At 39.5% G+C, this 15486-nt stretch overlaps 1 protein-coding gene across 1 annotated transcript in view; it reads right to left on the bottom strand.

Annotated features, from left to right (window-relative positions):
• GLP2R (glucagon like peptide 2 receptor) overlaps positions 1–12293 on the bottom strand; it is a 37003-nt gene extending 24710 nt beyond the window's left edge. Inside the window, exons 1-3 of the mRNA XM_021382501.1 lie at positions 12071–12293; positions 5793–5886; positions 2722–2826 (exon numbers count right to left, since the gene is read on the bottom strand). Of these exons, the coding sequence (XP_021238176.1) occupies positions 2722–2826; positions 5793–5886; positions 12071–12175 (304 nt within the window). The 5' untranslated portion in view covers positions 12176–12293. The remainder of the gene's footprint in view (positions 1–2721; positions 2827–5792; positions 5887–12070) is intronic.
• Between the last annotated feature and the right edge of the window lie 3193 nt (positions 12294–15486).

The following is a 15486-nucleotide window of genomic DNA, read 5'->3' as shown; positions in this document are numbered from 1 at the left end:
GTGGATGGTGAGGTGGATTGAGATCTGGCTGACTGGCAGAGCTCAGAGAGCTGTGATCAGTGGCACAGAGTCTAGTTGGAGGCCTTTAGCTAGTGATGTTCCTCTGGGGACAGTGCTGGGTCCAGTCTTGGCTCAATATCTTCATCAGTGACCAAGGTTAAAGGACAGAGTCCACTCTCAGCAAGTTCTGATGATACAAAGCTGGGAGGAGTGGCTGACACACTGGAATGCTGTGACGCCATTCAGCGGGACCTGGACAGACTAGAGAGTTGGGCAGAGAGGAATCTTATGACATTCAACAAGTGAAGAGGGCATGTGAAGAGTCCTACACCTGGGGAGGAATAACCACATGCATCAGTACAGGTCAGGGTCTGATCTACTGGAAAGGTGCTCTGCAGAGAAGGACCTAGAGGCCTTTTGGTGGCCATTAGGGTGACCACGAGACAGCAATTTGTTCATGTGGCCAAGAAGGCCAGTGGTATCCTGTAGTGCATTACAAAGAATGCGGCCAGTTGGGTGAAGGAGGTTCTCCCCTCTGCTCTGCTCTGGTGAGATCACATCTGGAGTACTGTGTCCAGTTCTGGGTTCCTCAGCCCAAGGCAGACAGGGAAAGATGGTCAGGACCTGGAGCATGTCCCTTATGAGGAAAGGCTGAAAGACATGGGGCTGTTCAGTCTGGAGAAGATAAGGCTAAGAGGGGATCTCATAACAGTTGTCCTTACAGCAGCAATCACCAGAACATCTAATTTTACTTAGAATTACCGTAATTAAGAGAACTGCTTTTGGAGCACAATTTGTTGTGACGGTGCAGGAACTTTGTGTGAGGACTGCCTGTTCATGTCCAGTGCACATTTTATGGCCCAACAAGTAGTGGAGTTTTAGTAGATTCCCCAAGCAGGAAATGACCTCCACTTTTACAAGCATGCTGGCATACTGCACAGAGATGGAGATTCTTCAAGGACCTATTTATACAGTATGCCAAATATCTCTTGAAAAAGAAAAAAAGTGTATATCAGAGGAAGAAAGAGTACCTATCTAGGACAAAAAGCTAAGGGATCCCAGAAGTTCATATCAGATTAGGCCAGGAGGGATTCTTAGCATTTATGTTATTTAGAGAACCATCTTCCTAAGCTTTCATTCAGAAACTGCTCTGCTGTAGTGTGGTCCCACTCTATAGCTAGGCTAGCTCTAAATGCAGTAAATTGACCAATGCCAGACACAATGTAGGAGTGAGTTCTTCTGTATTAGCATTAGGGAGAACTTTAGCAAGACTTCATAAACTCTAATCTTCAGAATGGCTATGCAGGTACCTGACTGTGAGGATGGGCCTTCGGATTCAAGACTAAAATTAATGTGGACCATAACTGGAGCAGATACTTAATCTAGACACTGAAAGAATTTTGAAGTTCCTATGAAATGCGGTCCAAAATCTTAGTTCTAGGGTACTCTAATTTTCCAGTGCTCAAACTTGGCAATGATGCCCAAGCATAAAAAATTCTACCTCGAGCCTACAGACATTTCTGGTTCATGTCCAGTTGTGTTCCAGGACAAACACAGCTGTACCTTGGAAATGTGAAGAGAAGAAGAGGAGACCACAAGTAACTCCAGATCCACAGAATCCCTAGAACAGACAGACAGCAGGGCTGTGTCAGTGACTCTTCTCCTAAGATGCTGGGGCACGGATGAGAATGTACCCCAACCTAATACAAATTAGTATTAGTATTCCCCATTGTGATCATAGTGGAAAGCTTCATGATCTGGTGCAATGTCTTACTTGTTGCTTTTGTAGAAACTCAGACAGAAAAATAGAAAAATAGAAAAAGGAGTCTCTATTACACAGAGGGAAGTAAGATGCTACCATATTTATTTTGAACAGCTGAATTTATTTAAAGTAGTTGGCAGAAGCAGGTATTTGAGAGAATAGATAAAGGCTGGTCTTCTCTCTTTTGGAGCTTAGCAGGCCCCAAAAAAGACAGATGATGACATTTCCGATTAAATCGTGTGTGAGATGGACTGGAGAAAGCTAGAATAAGCAGCCCATAGTAGTTTCCCAACTAAAGAACTCAAGCACAATTGGTTCTTCTAAGATGTATTACAAATATGACTACAAAAGCCATATGTAGCTAAGAAACACTAAGCAGCAGGAGTCAGAATCTCTAGACTGTGCTGGTAAGAATGCCTTTTAATTTCTTTTGGAGAAAGGGAAGACTATTTGCTTTTAGATGGTTTTACTCCTGCAGATGTTACTATTTTTCCCTTCCAGCTGGGGTCTTCCTGCTCCACTCTGTCCAGGAAAACCCTTCTGTCCAACACATCACTTGCTGTTGGTGCAGCACCTTGCACTGGAGGGTTGACTGCTCAGACCCATTAGTTTGTCTATTCCATTCTCCTACGTGAGTGCTTAGTCTCTGGGATCAGTGGGCACCCCAGAAGCTGAACCCCAAATCCATTACTACCAATCAAGGCCTAGCTGTACAGTTATACATTCTTGGAAATTTTGCTTTGGCAGTGCAAGAGGTGAAGTACTGAACTCCATCAGTGGTAAATAAATAAGGGTAAAAAAAGCATAAATAATTAAACATTGGTAGTAATTCTGTGTGTCAAGTCAGAAAAGAGTTGAAAAGAAGTCAATGGACACTGGAACAAAATAGACCAGCACTAAGTGTCCTGTATCTGGATTGCCAGCATAAACTCCAAGAAAAGTTACAACTTTTACATTACCATTTTCCAACCATGGCAAATATGAAGGACAAGGAACAGATACTTTTCCTGGGGTTGAGTATGGCCAGCAAACAAACTGATCAAAAGTCCCGTTACAATGTATTCCTGGGGAGAGAAGCAAACAGATGTTTTACAAAAAATGGTTCAGACAACGGACAATCATGAAAAACATCATGTACCATTTTAAGTAACCTGCAAGCATCTGGATTCATTCTTTGTGGAGTAGATATCAATCCAATCATACGGAATCAACATATGATCACTCGTGCTCTGGCAAGAAAAGAGTATTTAGAAAACATAACAGACTTAATGCATTCACGGTGCTATGTTTGGTGAACTGTGCAGAAATGGCTGCTGTTCTTTTTGCTTTGATGTACACAACAGCAACATGTTTTACATCCTTCACCATGAGCTAGTTGTGTTAAAATCATCCTGAGACCTCTGTTGTCTAAATGTAACAGATTCCAGCCATGCTCTCAGTCACTGTGTACACGTCAAAGATTGTTCACTGATAAACAGAAGATATTCCACTTTTTGTGACCCCTGTGACAGCAATTCTCAGCTCATATAATCATCAGCTTCTCTGGTAGTGACTTCTGTTGCTCTCTGGTTAAGAGAGGATAGGGAGCTGGCAGTCTTTCAGACCAGCTCTGTCAGTTTTAATCTTCACAGATACCACATCACTCACAGGACAGAAGGCTAAGATAAAACGCTTCAAACTGCACTTCAACATTGGTGGTTGCACTGGTTTCCGGGTTTTCTAGTTTTCTGTCCTTCTGTCATTTTTTAGGATAAGTTGAATTTCTCATCTCCTGAGCTTAGCAGCTTTCTGTCCATCCAAGGTAGAATAATATATCCTGCTTTGTTTTCCATAACAATCAGCAATGCTTTGATGATCTTGGTATGAGGAAGAAACAAGGATAATTGTGTGCTTTCTCACCAGAATCTTTTTGGGGTGCTTTTGCTAAAATACATGGGCAACACGTACATTGTTAATGATTCTGCTATACCTTTGAACATGTGACCCCGTCTGCTTTACAACCCACACAGTTGTTAGCATTTATAGATGCATTCTTATTATTCCTTTCCCCCATATCTAATCAGGGATACAGAATTCAAGTAGTTAGAACAAGTGTGGATTGTGTAGGTGGACAGAAGAAAAATAGTTTTTACTCTATTCCATGAAAACTGGAGTTCTGAGTATGTACAGTCCTTTTACAAACCACCGTCTTCTAACACCTTGCTATGTGTCACTGCTTTTTGGCTTCCTGGGTCATCTGGATTGTTGGCACTTGCCACTTCTCACCATAACACACTCCTCTTTCGCATTTTATTCATGTGTTTTTTCTGACAGGGTTTCAGTACAGGTCACTGTTCTTTAGCTTCTTACCACTGTTTAGGGAAAGGAAGAAGAGAAGGGAAGAAAAGGGAAGGAGCGGGAAGGGAAGGGCTTCCAAGATATAAAAGGACACCAAAAAGCAAAATATAACTCTGTGATTGAAAGAGTATTTCAGTAGATGTCCTTCTTCTTGGGTCCATGACTCTCCTAGGGTATATTACATCTAAAATGAACCTCCCCTGGTGCAGCTTGAGGCCATTCCCTCTAGTCCTGTTGCTAGTTACACAGGAGTGGAGGCCAACTCCCAGCTCGCCACAACCTCCTTTCAGATAGTTGTAGAGAGTGACAAGGTCTCCTCTGAGCCTCCTCTTCTCCAGACTAAACAATCCCAGTTCCCTCAGCCACTGCCCATAGGACTTGTGCTCCAGACCCCTCACAGCTTCACTGCCCTTTTCTCAACAAGCTCCAGGGCCTTAATCACTACTTTCATGTAGTGAGGGGCCCAAAACTGAACACAGCACACGAGGTGTAGCCTAACCAGTGCTGAGTACAGGGGGATGATCACCTCCTGCTCCCACTAGCAACGCTATTTCTTAAACAAGCCAGGATGCCATTGGCCTTCTTGGCCACCTGGGCACACTGCTGGCTCATATTTAGCCAAGTGTTGACCAACATCTCCAGATCCATTTTTTCCACACAGTCTTCCAGCCACTGTTTCCTAAGCTTGTAGCACTAGCTGGGGTTGTTTTCGCCAAAGTGCAGAACCCAGCTCTCGGTCTTGTTAAACTTCATCCCATTGGCCTCAGCCTAGCAATTCAGCAATGAAGAAGGAGTTTCAGTTCTAATCTTTGTCTGGCAACAGGCCTTTTGTAATGTAACTGGATGAATCAGCCAAGAACTGGACTAGGATGAAAATACAGTGAAAAATCTGCAGACTATATGTCTGCCTTAATAATTGAGAAAAGGAAAGCAAAAGCATAAGCCTTAGAGCATACAACCAGAAGTAAGAGATGTGGATTCTGTTCCTCCCTGTACAACTTTTCAGGAAAAGACTGTATCCTCTGAAGCTATTCTACTCTTGGGTCAAGAATCCAGAAGTCATAGAGTCTGGAGAATAAATACGGAACTGTAAAGTAAGGGTTACAGGTGCCAGGTAAGCATGGGGAAACCTGGTCTCCTTGTCTTAGTTTGACTAATGGCTGAACTGCAAAATGCACAAGCAGTCCTATGAGAAGTGAGGAGATCTCAGTTGTCTCGCTTCCTTTTTTTGTGTTTTTGTCCACTGTGGCTCAGTTTCTAAATGGAAAGGAATGGGAGTCATCTTCTTTTCCTTTGATGACTCATATTCTTATGCTTAGCACAATTTCCAGAAATAACTGCTTGACTTCCTTGAGGCTGAAAAAGGAAGTGAACAGAAGTCTCCTTCATCCAAAGGACATAGTTCATTCCAATAATGGGTGGTAGCCACCTCTCAGCTGTGTAGTCTGTGATGTACCACAGCAGTAGCTGAGGACCAGCTATTCAATGGCTCATTTCATTGTAATATAGTTAAGGACAAAAGCAGCCATTTACTTCATGACTGCATATTTGTAGGTCTAGTTACAACTGACTGTTTACATTTAGAATTTAAAAGAGTCACACAGTTCTGCAAATTAAGTAAAATTATATGAATATTTGCATTTTCAGCAACGTTGCTTAACGTGTTTCTTTATTTTGCTGTTTGTATACTTACCAGTATCCACAGTTGATTCCTGTAGCATTTTCAGACATTCTTGTTTGTATTTGTTCCATCCAGTAGTTGTTTTTTCCAGCAGAGATCCTGTGGCCTGTAAGTAAAAATGTCTTACATGGAGAAAATCAGCTGGAGTCTTGTGGTCTTTTAGTGGGCAAGTTTCCATCAATTCCAACAAATTTAAGAGGTGAGGAGAGGAGAGAGGAGGAGAATGGAGGCAAGTTAGGTAAGCAGGGAGGAAAAGACCTCCCTTCCCTGGGAGGAAGAGATTTCATCAGTTGGTTTCTTTGCCCGAACAAGGAATAGAAATCTATCCAAGTTTTGTAAAATCCTTTTTAAAAATCCACAGATACTTTAATGCTGGGGAAAAAAAAAAGACATTTAATTCCTCCACTGTAGAAAATGTGTGCTAAGTTTCAAAACTTTTACAGTCTTTCCAAACCTTCTACAGTCAATTTATGCCAGGGTCAGCTAATCGTTCTCATGTATTTATGTTTCTCTTTCTGCTGGATTAACTTATGAAACTGATTGATGACAACTTTGTGGGCTGTTTATTTTTACAGTATTTTTGAAGATAATCAGGCTTATTTGATTGAATAATTCAGTAATAACTTGAATAGAAGTGTAATGAATAAACAGTAGTATTTAGCTATTGTTGTCTCATCTCTAGTGCATTCTGTGCTCCATTTCAGCAACTCAGAGGCGACTTCTTCCTCCAACACAGCAACCATGTCATAAATACATTTCTGTTCCTCAGCTTTCTGAAAAACTTACAATCATTCATTTTAGTTTTTCTTGCCTGTCTGCACCAACTCTGCTGCCCTTTTTGCCTGGGCAGGGGACAGTTTTACTATCTCTTTGTGTCTGCAAGTATTGGAATCATTGCCCTCAAGATCTCTGACAAAGTAAAATAGAGCATAAATGCTTATTTTTATCCATGAGAGTTTTCTCCATATAAAACATCCCATACAAATTAATATTTATGCCCTGTAGGTAAATTTATTTTTTCATATTAGATATTTTCGAACCTGGAACCTTGGGTCTTCCTGCTATAGTTATGACTACAGAGAAGGTCAAGAAGGCCATTAAATTCCGAAAAACTAGATTTCTGAAGAATATGATCTGGAATAACTGTTTTGATCTTATCTGCTTAAAGAGAATACAATTAAAAGCACTACAATAACAAGCTCTCTTTTACTAGCGTAATGTAGTACAGGCTGGACTTCGGATTTATTCAGTTTGATGACAGCAGATTCTTTGGAGTGCCTAAAAATCAATTCTCCTCTCACCTGCTCCTTGCAGAGTTGCATGTATAAGATGTGGGCAGCACTGCAGCTGCAGAAATGTGTAGGTTGGAAAAGATCTTCAAGATCATCAGATCCAACCATCAGCTAACACTGCCAAGTCCATCACTGAACCATGTCCTGAAGTACCACATCCATGCATTTCCTAAATTCTTCCAGAGAATTTAAGAATTTTAATTCCCTGGGCAGCCTGTTCAAATGGCTAAGCACCCTTTTTGTGAAGAAATTCTTGACAACTAATCTAAACTTCTCCTGGCACAACTTGAGACTGCTACCTCACATCTTATCACTTGACACCTGAGAAAAGGGACTGACACCCACCTTATTATAACTTTCTTTCAAGTTGTTGTAGAGAACAACGAGGTCTCCCTGTAGCATCCTTTTATCCAGAGTAAATAACTGTTCCTTTAGCCACTGCTTTTATGTCTAATTTTCTAGTACCTTCACCAGCTTTGTTGCTCTTCTCTGAACACATTCCAGCAACTCAATGTCTTTCTTGTGGTGAGGGACCAAAAACTGAACACAGTATTAAAGTTGCAGCCTCATCCATGCTCCTGCTGACTGCACTATTTCTGATACAAGCCAGATGATGACATTGGCTTTCTTGGTCACCTGGGCACGCTGCTCGCTCATATTCAGCCAGCTGTTGACCAATAATCCTGGAACCTGAGACGCTCCCTTGGCATCAGAAAACTGATATGGAGAAAGGAAAGAGACCTAGTTGTTAGCTTGAAAGGGCGAGATTTGAGATGTAGATATATATTTGCTAGTAGAGAGGAAAGAAAAAAAATGCTAAGATAAAATCTGCTATAAATAAAAAGCTACATAAAAAAAAGTAATATTTCCCAGTGACGAACAGGCTTTAATAATGATTTCATATAAAGTGACAGCTGTGCCTAGGATGAGGTGGGCATTTGTGGCAAAAGTCCTGTCAATGTAAGGGTTACTCTTATCCTGAGAGGACTTTTATTATTTTAACTTTCTCTCTTTAAATATCTGTCTTTCTGATACATCTTATTCATACAATGCTCTCCTACGGCAGGGGCCTTCAGAGAGCTATACTTTATAAATACTGTTTAGGAAAGAAATGGGTAGAACAGAAGAGCTAAATGTAAAACTGCTTTGCATCCTGTTAGATGTGTTAGATTTCAAGGGGAGGTTCTTTACTATGAGAGTGGTGAGGTGCTGGAACAGGCTGCCCAGAGAGGTTGTGGATGCCCCGTCCCTGGAGGTGTTCGAGGCCAGGTTGGATGGGGCCCTGGGCAGCCTGGTCTAGTATTAGATGTGAAGGCTGGCAGCCCTGCCTGCAACAGGGGGGTTGGAGCTTGATGATCCTCGGGGATCCTTCCAACCCAAACCATTCTATGATTCTATGATCCTATGATTTGGGCTGTTTAAGTAACTTCCAGCTAGGACGACAGAAGTAGAGAAAGGATAATGCTAGACACTGCTTGCAGTTCAATATCAGCATTATGATTTGATCATTATTTATCCAGTGAAAGAAATATTAGCCAAAGCAATCTCTGTAAAATATGCCTCTTGGTCTCCTGAACACCAGGGCTTTCAGAGGCCAGAGGCAGGCAAGTAGTGCAAGAACAATGTCACTGTGTGTCACCAAAACAGAACAATTTATTGTTGGTTGAAAATGCTACAGATTCTAATGACAAAACTGGGAGGACAATCCGAACAAAAAGTTTTTTCTAAAAAACAATAATTCTTGCACAAAAAAATGCTTTTCATCTCCCCAGGGAAAATCCATTTCCCTTTACCTGGACTAGACCCTTTTCAGGAAGTGCCCCTCACATGCGTGTAGTTGTACCGAGCTTGTTTGAGCTAGGTAATGTGCCAAGAGCTGAAATAAAGAACCAGAACACTCTACTGCTGTGGACTTTACCTGTAACATATTTTTTGAACCTACATTTAACAAAAAGCAAAGAAATATATTATTTATTCACTTTCAAAACAGAACAATGGTGAATGTTATCTAATTTTTTTTTTTTGAGACCGCCCATTCTTGCATGGTTTGGCTGTGTAAGATGTTGTCTGCTCACTGCTCTGCTTTGAGACTCTCAACTAATTTCCAGACACCCTACTTTAAATTCCAGGCAGCAGAAAGACTGTAATTTTTCTTCATCTGATGGGCTTGCAAGATAAGGAGAGGATATTTACAACAGCCATGAGAAAAGAATGCATGTTTCCAAAATAAAAATCTTGACATTTCCCTCATGTGGGCCTCAAAATGCTGAAAGCCAGGGGAGATTCTTCAGATATTCCTTGGTCAGTGAACCTCATCTGAAGAGGCAAAAGATATGATGACGCACTTGTAGAAAGGACTGCTTGATTTAAGGATAGCACTTTTGTTTCTAATAAACAAATGCATTAAACAGCTAAAGAAACACAGAAAATGCATCATGTTGGCTACCTGGCTGCTTGTTTGGTTCATTTTCTGGAGAAACTGCTGAGAATCATCCATGAAGAATCTTAGTTAACAAGAGTGAGGAGCACCCTAGGTACAAATGACAATTTCACTTCACTTCTTTCTGGAATTGTCAGTCTCTACAGAGCACCAGGCAGACTCAGATATACAATATCTGCCCACTATTGGTGTACGTGTTTGTGAGATGGCTGGTTTTCTACTGTAAGACTTGCTGATGAAATAAAATCAAGTTGATGGAAATTAAGGACATGGAACACCTTGATGTCCTGTGCCAGTTTAGCTAAGTGAAAAGAATTCAACTAAAGTAACAAAGCGGTTTGCCTTTGTAACTTATATTCACGTCACAATTATTCATTAGGAAGGAGTGGAGGTTCTCCCAAAAGACCTACAGCCTGTGTCAGTGTGAGGAGCACTGCACAGCTGCTGAGACTGTGCGCACTTTTCCTGCCTTAATCATGTGTAGTAGAAAATCCAGTTCTGTAGGGATGCTCTGAAAAGAGTCACAGATCACTCCCTGCATCGGAAATGGGTCTAATTACAGAACAGAGGGTTTTTTTTATTATTTTAATTTTGGGCAACTCTGCTATCAAAACTTAGATACTACAATGCATGCTCACAAGCTTTCAGATACTCTTACACTGATCTCATACTCTGAGAATACGCAGCTAAGCATGACTTTTGATCTCAGTTTTACATTTCAGCAAAAATTCAGTCATGTTTCAACAGGACATTAAACTCAGAAGAAATTAAATTCCAGACTCCAAGACAGAAGCTCAGAAAGTCCATGATCTTTTGACCGAATGCTGGACATACCTTCATTTCAGACTGTCTGAAGTTTTGCTGGTAGCACTTCAGTTCATTGACACTGAACTGTTACCACACCTCCCTGGAAAGGTCTTTGCATTCATTTGGTTCACTCAGGTGCACAAAGGTGCACAAAGATGATACCACTGTTTAAAAATATGTTGGATGCAGTGGATAGCACTGCTTGAAGTTCTTCCTAAGAAGTGGGTTATACATAATACAATACAATACAATACAATACAATACAATACAATACAATATAATATAATATAATATAATATAATATAATATAATATAATATAATATAATATAATATAATATAATATAATAATGGTACATATTATGTAGTATGTTATAGTATATATAATAAATATTTATATATAATTATAATTATATAACTATATATAATTATATTATAATATTATAATATTGTATTATATAGTATGTTATACATACATATAGGGACCTCCAAGTTTTGCTAACAGAATAATTATAATCTATCTATTTTTTCGTAACTGACTACTGTGTAATCAGGTTTCCATCTCTTTAATTTCTTTAAACTTTAATGACACTTAAGTCATCGGGAGATTTTCAGTTAATGTTGATGGTACCAGCACTTTTTTTGAGGTATCCTATGGATTCAAGAATTCTCAGAAAACTGAGAGGTGCTTCAGTTCTCTATTCATTTATATGAGAGAAGCTCTAGATTCAGAATGTGCGGCTCCTAGCAATTTTTTCTTAAGAAAAAAAAAAAAAAGAGTAAAATTTCAATATTTACAGCACATTTGCATGCAGTTGTGAGACAAGTGGTTAGAAGTAACTTATTAATTTCAGTGTAAAATAAACCTGTTCAGTTGTGCTTGTTGTCTTGCATACTTATTTCACAGATTATTTCCCTAAATTTGCATATGAATTTCATTTGGATGAATTGGAATTAAGTACAACACATTAACATATGTATCTTTTTAATTTACTGAAATAAAGATATATATTCATTAATAAATAAATAAAAATGAAAAAAACAATAAAATTTCCCTGAAGTGAATATCACTGAAGGAATTTTGTCCTTAAATTCTGAAAACTCTTACAAATTTCAAGACAATACAGATGAGAAAGAAAGCTTTTAATTTTTCATTTAGAAAAAGAAAGAAACGACTAGTTTGCTAGAGCACTCCAAGAATTAGAAGTAACAACTGTAAATAGCTTTGCTAGCCTGATTTTAGAAGCTGAGGTGCAGAACAATACCAATAACATCGGCTTTCAGAAATATGAGAAGCAATGCCTACCCCTTGTATATTTCTAACAGGCTAAATGATAGCACTGTAAAGTAAGCAACATTGGGATTAGAATATGAGTGGAAACAACAGTAGAAAATAAAGAAATTTCACAACAGTGTTGATATATTTGTAGAAAATTCAAAAAATAAAACGAGTTTAATAATGATCAATGCCATTATGAAAAGAGACTGCATAAATAAATGTAAACATGATTTGCTGTATGAACCAGTTTTATAGAATAAAATTGTTATAAATTACCTATTCCAAGTGAGTTATAATACATTGTTCTATCGCTTCTCAGTGAATGTTTCTTATTTATTAATTTTTACTAATTTTAACAAACATTAATTGTCACGTCAGAAATATTTTTGAAACAAACATGCATGGGATGTTAAAATGCAGTGTGATGCATTTTCACTTTTATATTGATAATTATTAATTATGGAAATGGCTTACCTGTTTCACTAGAAATAATAACAAGATTGAGCTGGTAGATATGGGAGATATTCTGGACCAGATCCCCATGCTGGAGCAGAGACCAAAAAGTGTAATCATGCCCATTTTAATAAATTTGTTCCCAGTATGCTGCTGTATCACTGTACTATGGACCAACTGTATCACTTGCTCCTGTGAAACAGATTTAAAGTTTCTTCTTTTATTCTTCTGTTTCAAGAATCTTCTTAGAAATAAACCAGGAAGTCTACTAAAATGTCTAGGCTTGATGGTCTCCAGCTATGTCTTGCTTTTTTATTTTTTTTTCTGATTAAAGTCACAGAGAATTTACTCTAAACTTCACATGAAGTCTGTTTACTGTAGCTTGTTCTTTAGCCAATAAGAAGTTACAAAACTATTAAAACATTAAGAAGCTGATCCTATTCCCTTGAAACTTCACGGGAATTTTGCCAGTGACTTTGCAAGAATGGAATACAGTCCCATAAATATACACATATATTTATACACACCTCATGAAACTACTAAAAGATGACCTAGAATGCAGAAAAACTGTAAAAGCTTGTTGAATCAAGCTGGTTGGTAGAAGTAAGCTCGGTCTCAATAATAGGTGTTTTGATCCATCCTAATCAATACTTTGTCAAATATGCACAGTCAGTGCAGGATCGAGGACAATCTAAATGTATAAAAACTGTCATAGCCAGCAGTTAAAGTTTTACAACAATTATTTTCATATTCAGTGTCTGTGATACACAAACCCAGGAAATTAAAAATATTTACAATACAGTGATTTTAGGGCCTAGCTTATATTTTGAGTGGGCATCATGGAGACTCAGGCAGATGTTTCTGTCTGCACTTCCAAGAGAAATGCGACTTGCAGCTGTTTGTACAGAAGGAGGCCCCACTCCTCTCCCAGAACTCATGGGCATCCCATCCAGCTCAGCCAGAGAAGAGGTAGAGATGCACCACTGAGACTGTAGAACCAGTAGCAGCCCACTTTTCAATGCCATACATAGACTTAAAGCAAACTGCAGTACTCTCTTTCAACCCATTCAGTCGTAAGTGTGTCTGACTCCCTCCCTCTTCACATGCCCCAGATTTGGCCGAGATAAATCATAAAGTAGAAGGGCAGGATGTATAACCATATATTGTCTTTACATGGGGCTTGGATGTAGTACAGAATTTTGCTGGGAACAAAATACAAAAGTGCTCTGGAGACAAGCATTTCAGGGTGGAAATGGATCCACTTCACCCTAGAGATGTCTGCCAGAAAGGACATCAGCTGCTTTCATCGTGGTACCTGGGGCCAGAGATTGTTCTCCTGAGTACATATCCTCCCCAACCCACACCTATGGGCAATTCTGAGGACTAAGGAGAGGCACCTCAAAATCCCTATAACAATTGCTCAGCTATGTATTGTTACAAGGGATAAATACAAATTTTCTAACTGCTTTGTAAGTAAGATCAGCTCTGTAGTAGGCCACAAACAGCAAACCTGAACACTGCTCTGGCACTGGAGCTCTTTTGAGACCACCATAAAAAACGTCTTAGTGCTAAAGAAATCGTGGTCTCGCGTGGGCCACACTGAGTGACAAGGAATTGTCTTGGGTGGTGTCTGTGTAGGTCACTCCGAAAGTAATACTTCCTATTTATTTTCGTGGAAACTACAACTGATACAATGAGCACACTAACTCTGAAAAAGCGAACTCCCAGCTACAAAACACTGTTTTTCAACAGACACCACCATGAGCTATGCATTTTCACCAACAACGATCAAAAGCCTGGGTGCTGCACTCCTCAAAAGCTGCCCCAACAGAGATGACCCAATGTTACCGTCACCCCTGCTGGAAAACACCCCCCCGCTGTGCTCACATCTACTGTTTGTTCTCCATAAATGTTCAGAAAGCGTTGGTGAATGTTAATGAGTGCAATTTTTTCGATATCATAAAATAAGAGGCATTACTTTCAGAGCAGCTCTTGTAAATAACATAATGTAGTTAATGTATATAAGTAACAAAACTTAATTAAACTTTTAATATTTTTATTAAAACATTAAAGAAAAGAGAGCAACAACACCATAAAACTAGTGGGATATTTGACCCCATAATTGTGAAACTAATGCATCAGTTTGATTCAATGGCAGTGGTTGCAATTCTTTGTGAGACCTCAAGGTGTTTGTCAGAGATTTTTGATGAAATTTTACTCTTCCTGTACTTCATCCTTGACAATAATTGTTCACAAATGTGTGTACTTCCAAAAAGTGATGAGACGAATAAGGCATGATTGTGACATGAGGGTTATTTTTCTCTGGTAAGACAGATCTTGTAACAGTCTGGTAAAGAGACATAATCAAATTTTTTAGCTGAATATCTGATTGCAGCTCTATGCTTTTCATTTGAAAATTTGTAAATAGTGTATTTATGTCAACTGGGAATGGAGTCACAAATATAAACTGATGTTTTTTTGGCAATCTTGAAACCTACTCTCAAATCCCTTTATCAAGACTGAAAACAAGGCTGCTTATTTCTTGCTGTTCACAAGATTGTGTTTAGTCAGTGTATCAGAATGCATGCAACTGTTTGCCATAACTTCAGTTAGCACTGTACTGTGCTCTTCTTATGTCCTGGTTTCAGTTGAGATAATATTAATAACACCAGTGTTTGGCTGTTCTGTGCAATAGGTGTGTGCCCGGGGCAAGGCCTGGCCACTTGGTGCGGTTGAGCTGCTGCCATGATGGTGCAGGGCTGGGGTGGCTGCAAGACAGGCTGTGCTGGGCTGTGTGAGGCTGCAGGCCATGGGCTGGACGTGCCCAGCCTAGACTTTAGATGAGGAGATCTGCAGGATCTTCTGCAATGCAACCTCATGTCTCACAGGAGCTGGTTTACAGCTGGCACCCAGCATCTGAGGGGCTGTTTTCAGTTTTCAGCTTCTACAAGTTGTTTGTAACTGCTCGTCTTATAAAGTCATCTGAAACTTATGCTTGATCAAACTCTGTGGCCTCTCTTTGGTCTCCCTTTAGAATTAACACTCCCCAGGGCTCAGTCAGTGAAGGGAACCCATATTAAGGTATCCTTGTATCTCATTCCTGCTGCTACACCACGGTCCAGCTGTGTGTCTGCTCCTGTTTTCCTCACACCATCATTTATGGTCTTGCTGCTTTTGTACTTCTTGATGCCTATATCAATACCAGTTTATTTGAGGTACGTTATCAAAAGCATCATCCAGAATGTGGTAAAAAAGTGTCCTTTCTAGAAGTGCTTATAGTATGATTTCCAGGTGATATTCTTGTGCAAGCAAGGATATATAGTAAACTGCTTTCAGCATCTTCCATCTTGATTACACGCTTCCCTTTTCCATATCAGATAATGATATTTTAGGATTTTTAGTACAAGTATATGGTAGTAGTGCTGCAAGAGATAAAA

The sequence above is a fragment of the Numida meleagris genome, unplaced genomic scaffold, assembly GCF_002078875.1.
Source record: "Numida meleagris isolate 19003 breed g44 Domestic line unplaced genomic scaffold, NumMel1.0 unplaced_Scaffold249, whole genome shotgun sequence".
Taxonomy (NCBI): Eukaryota; Metazoa; Chordata; class Aves; order Galliformes; family Numididae; genus Numida; species Numida meleagris.
This window is presented reverse-complemented; position numbering and strand designations above follow the sequence as displayed.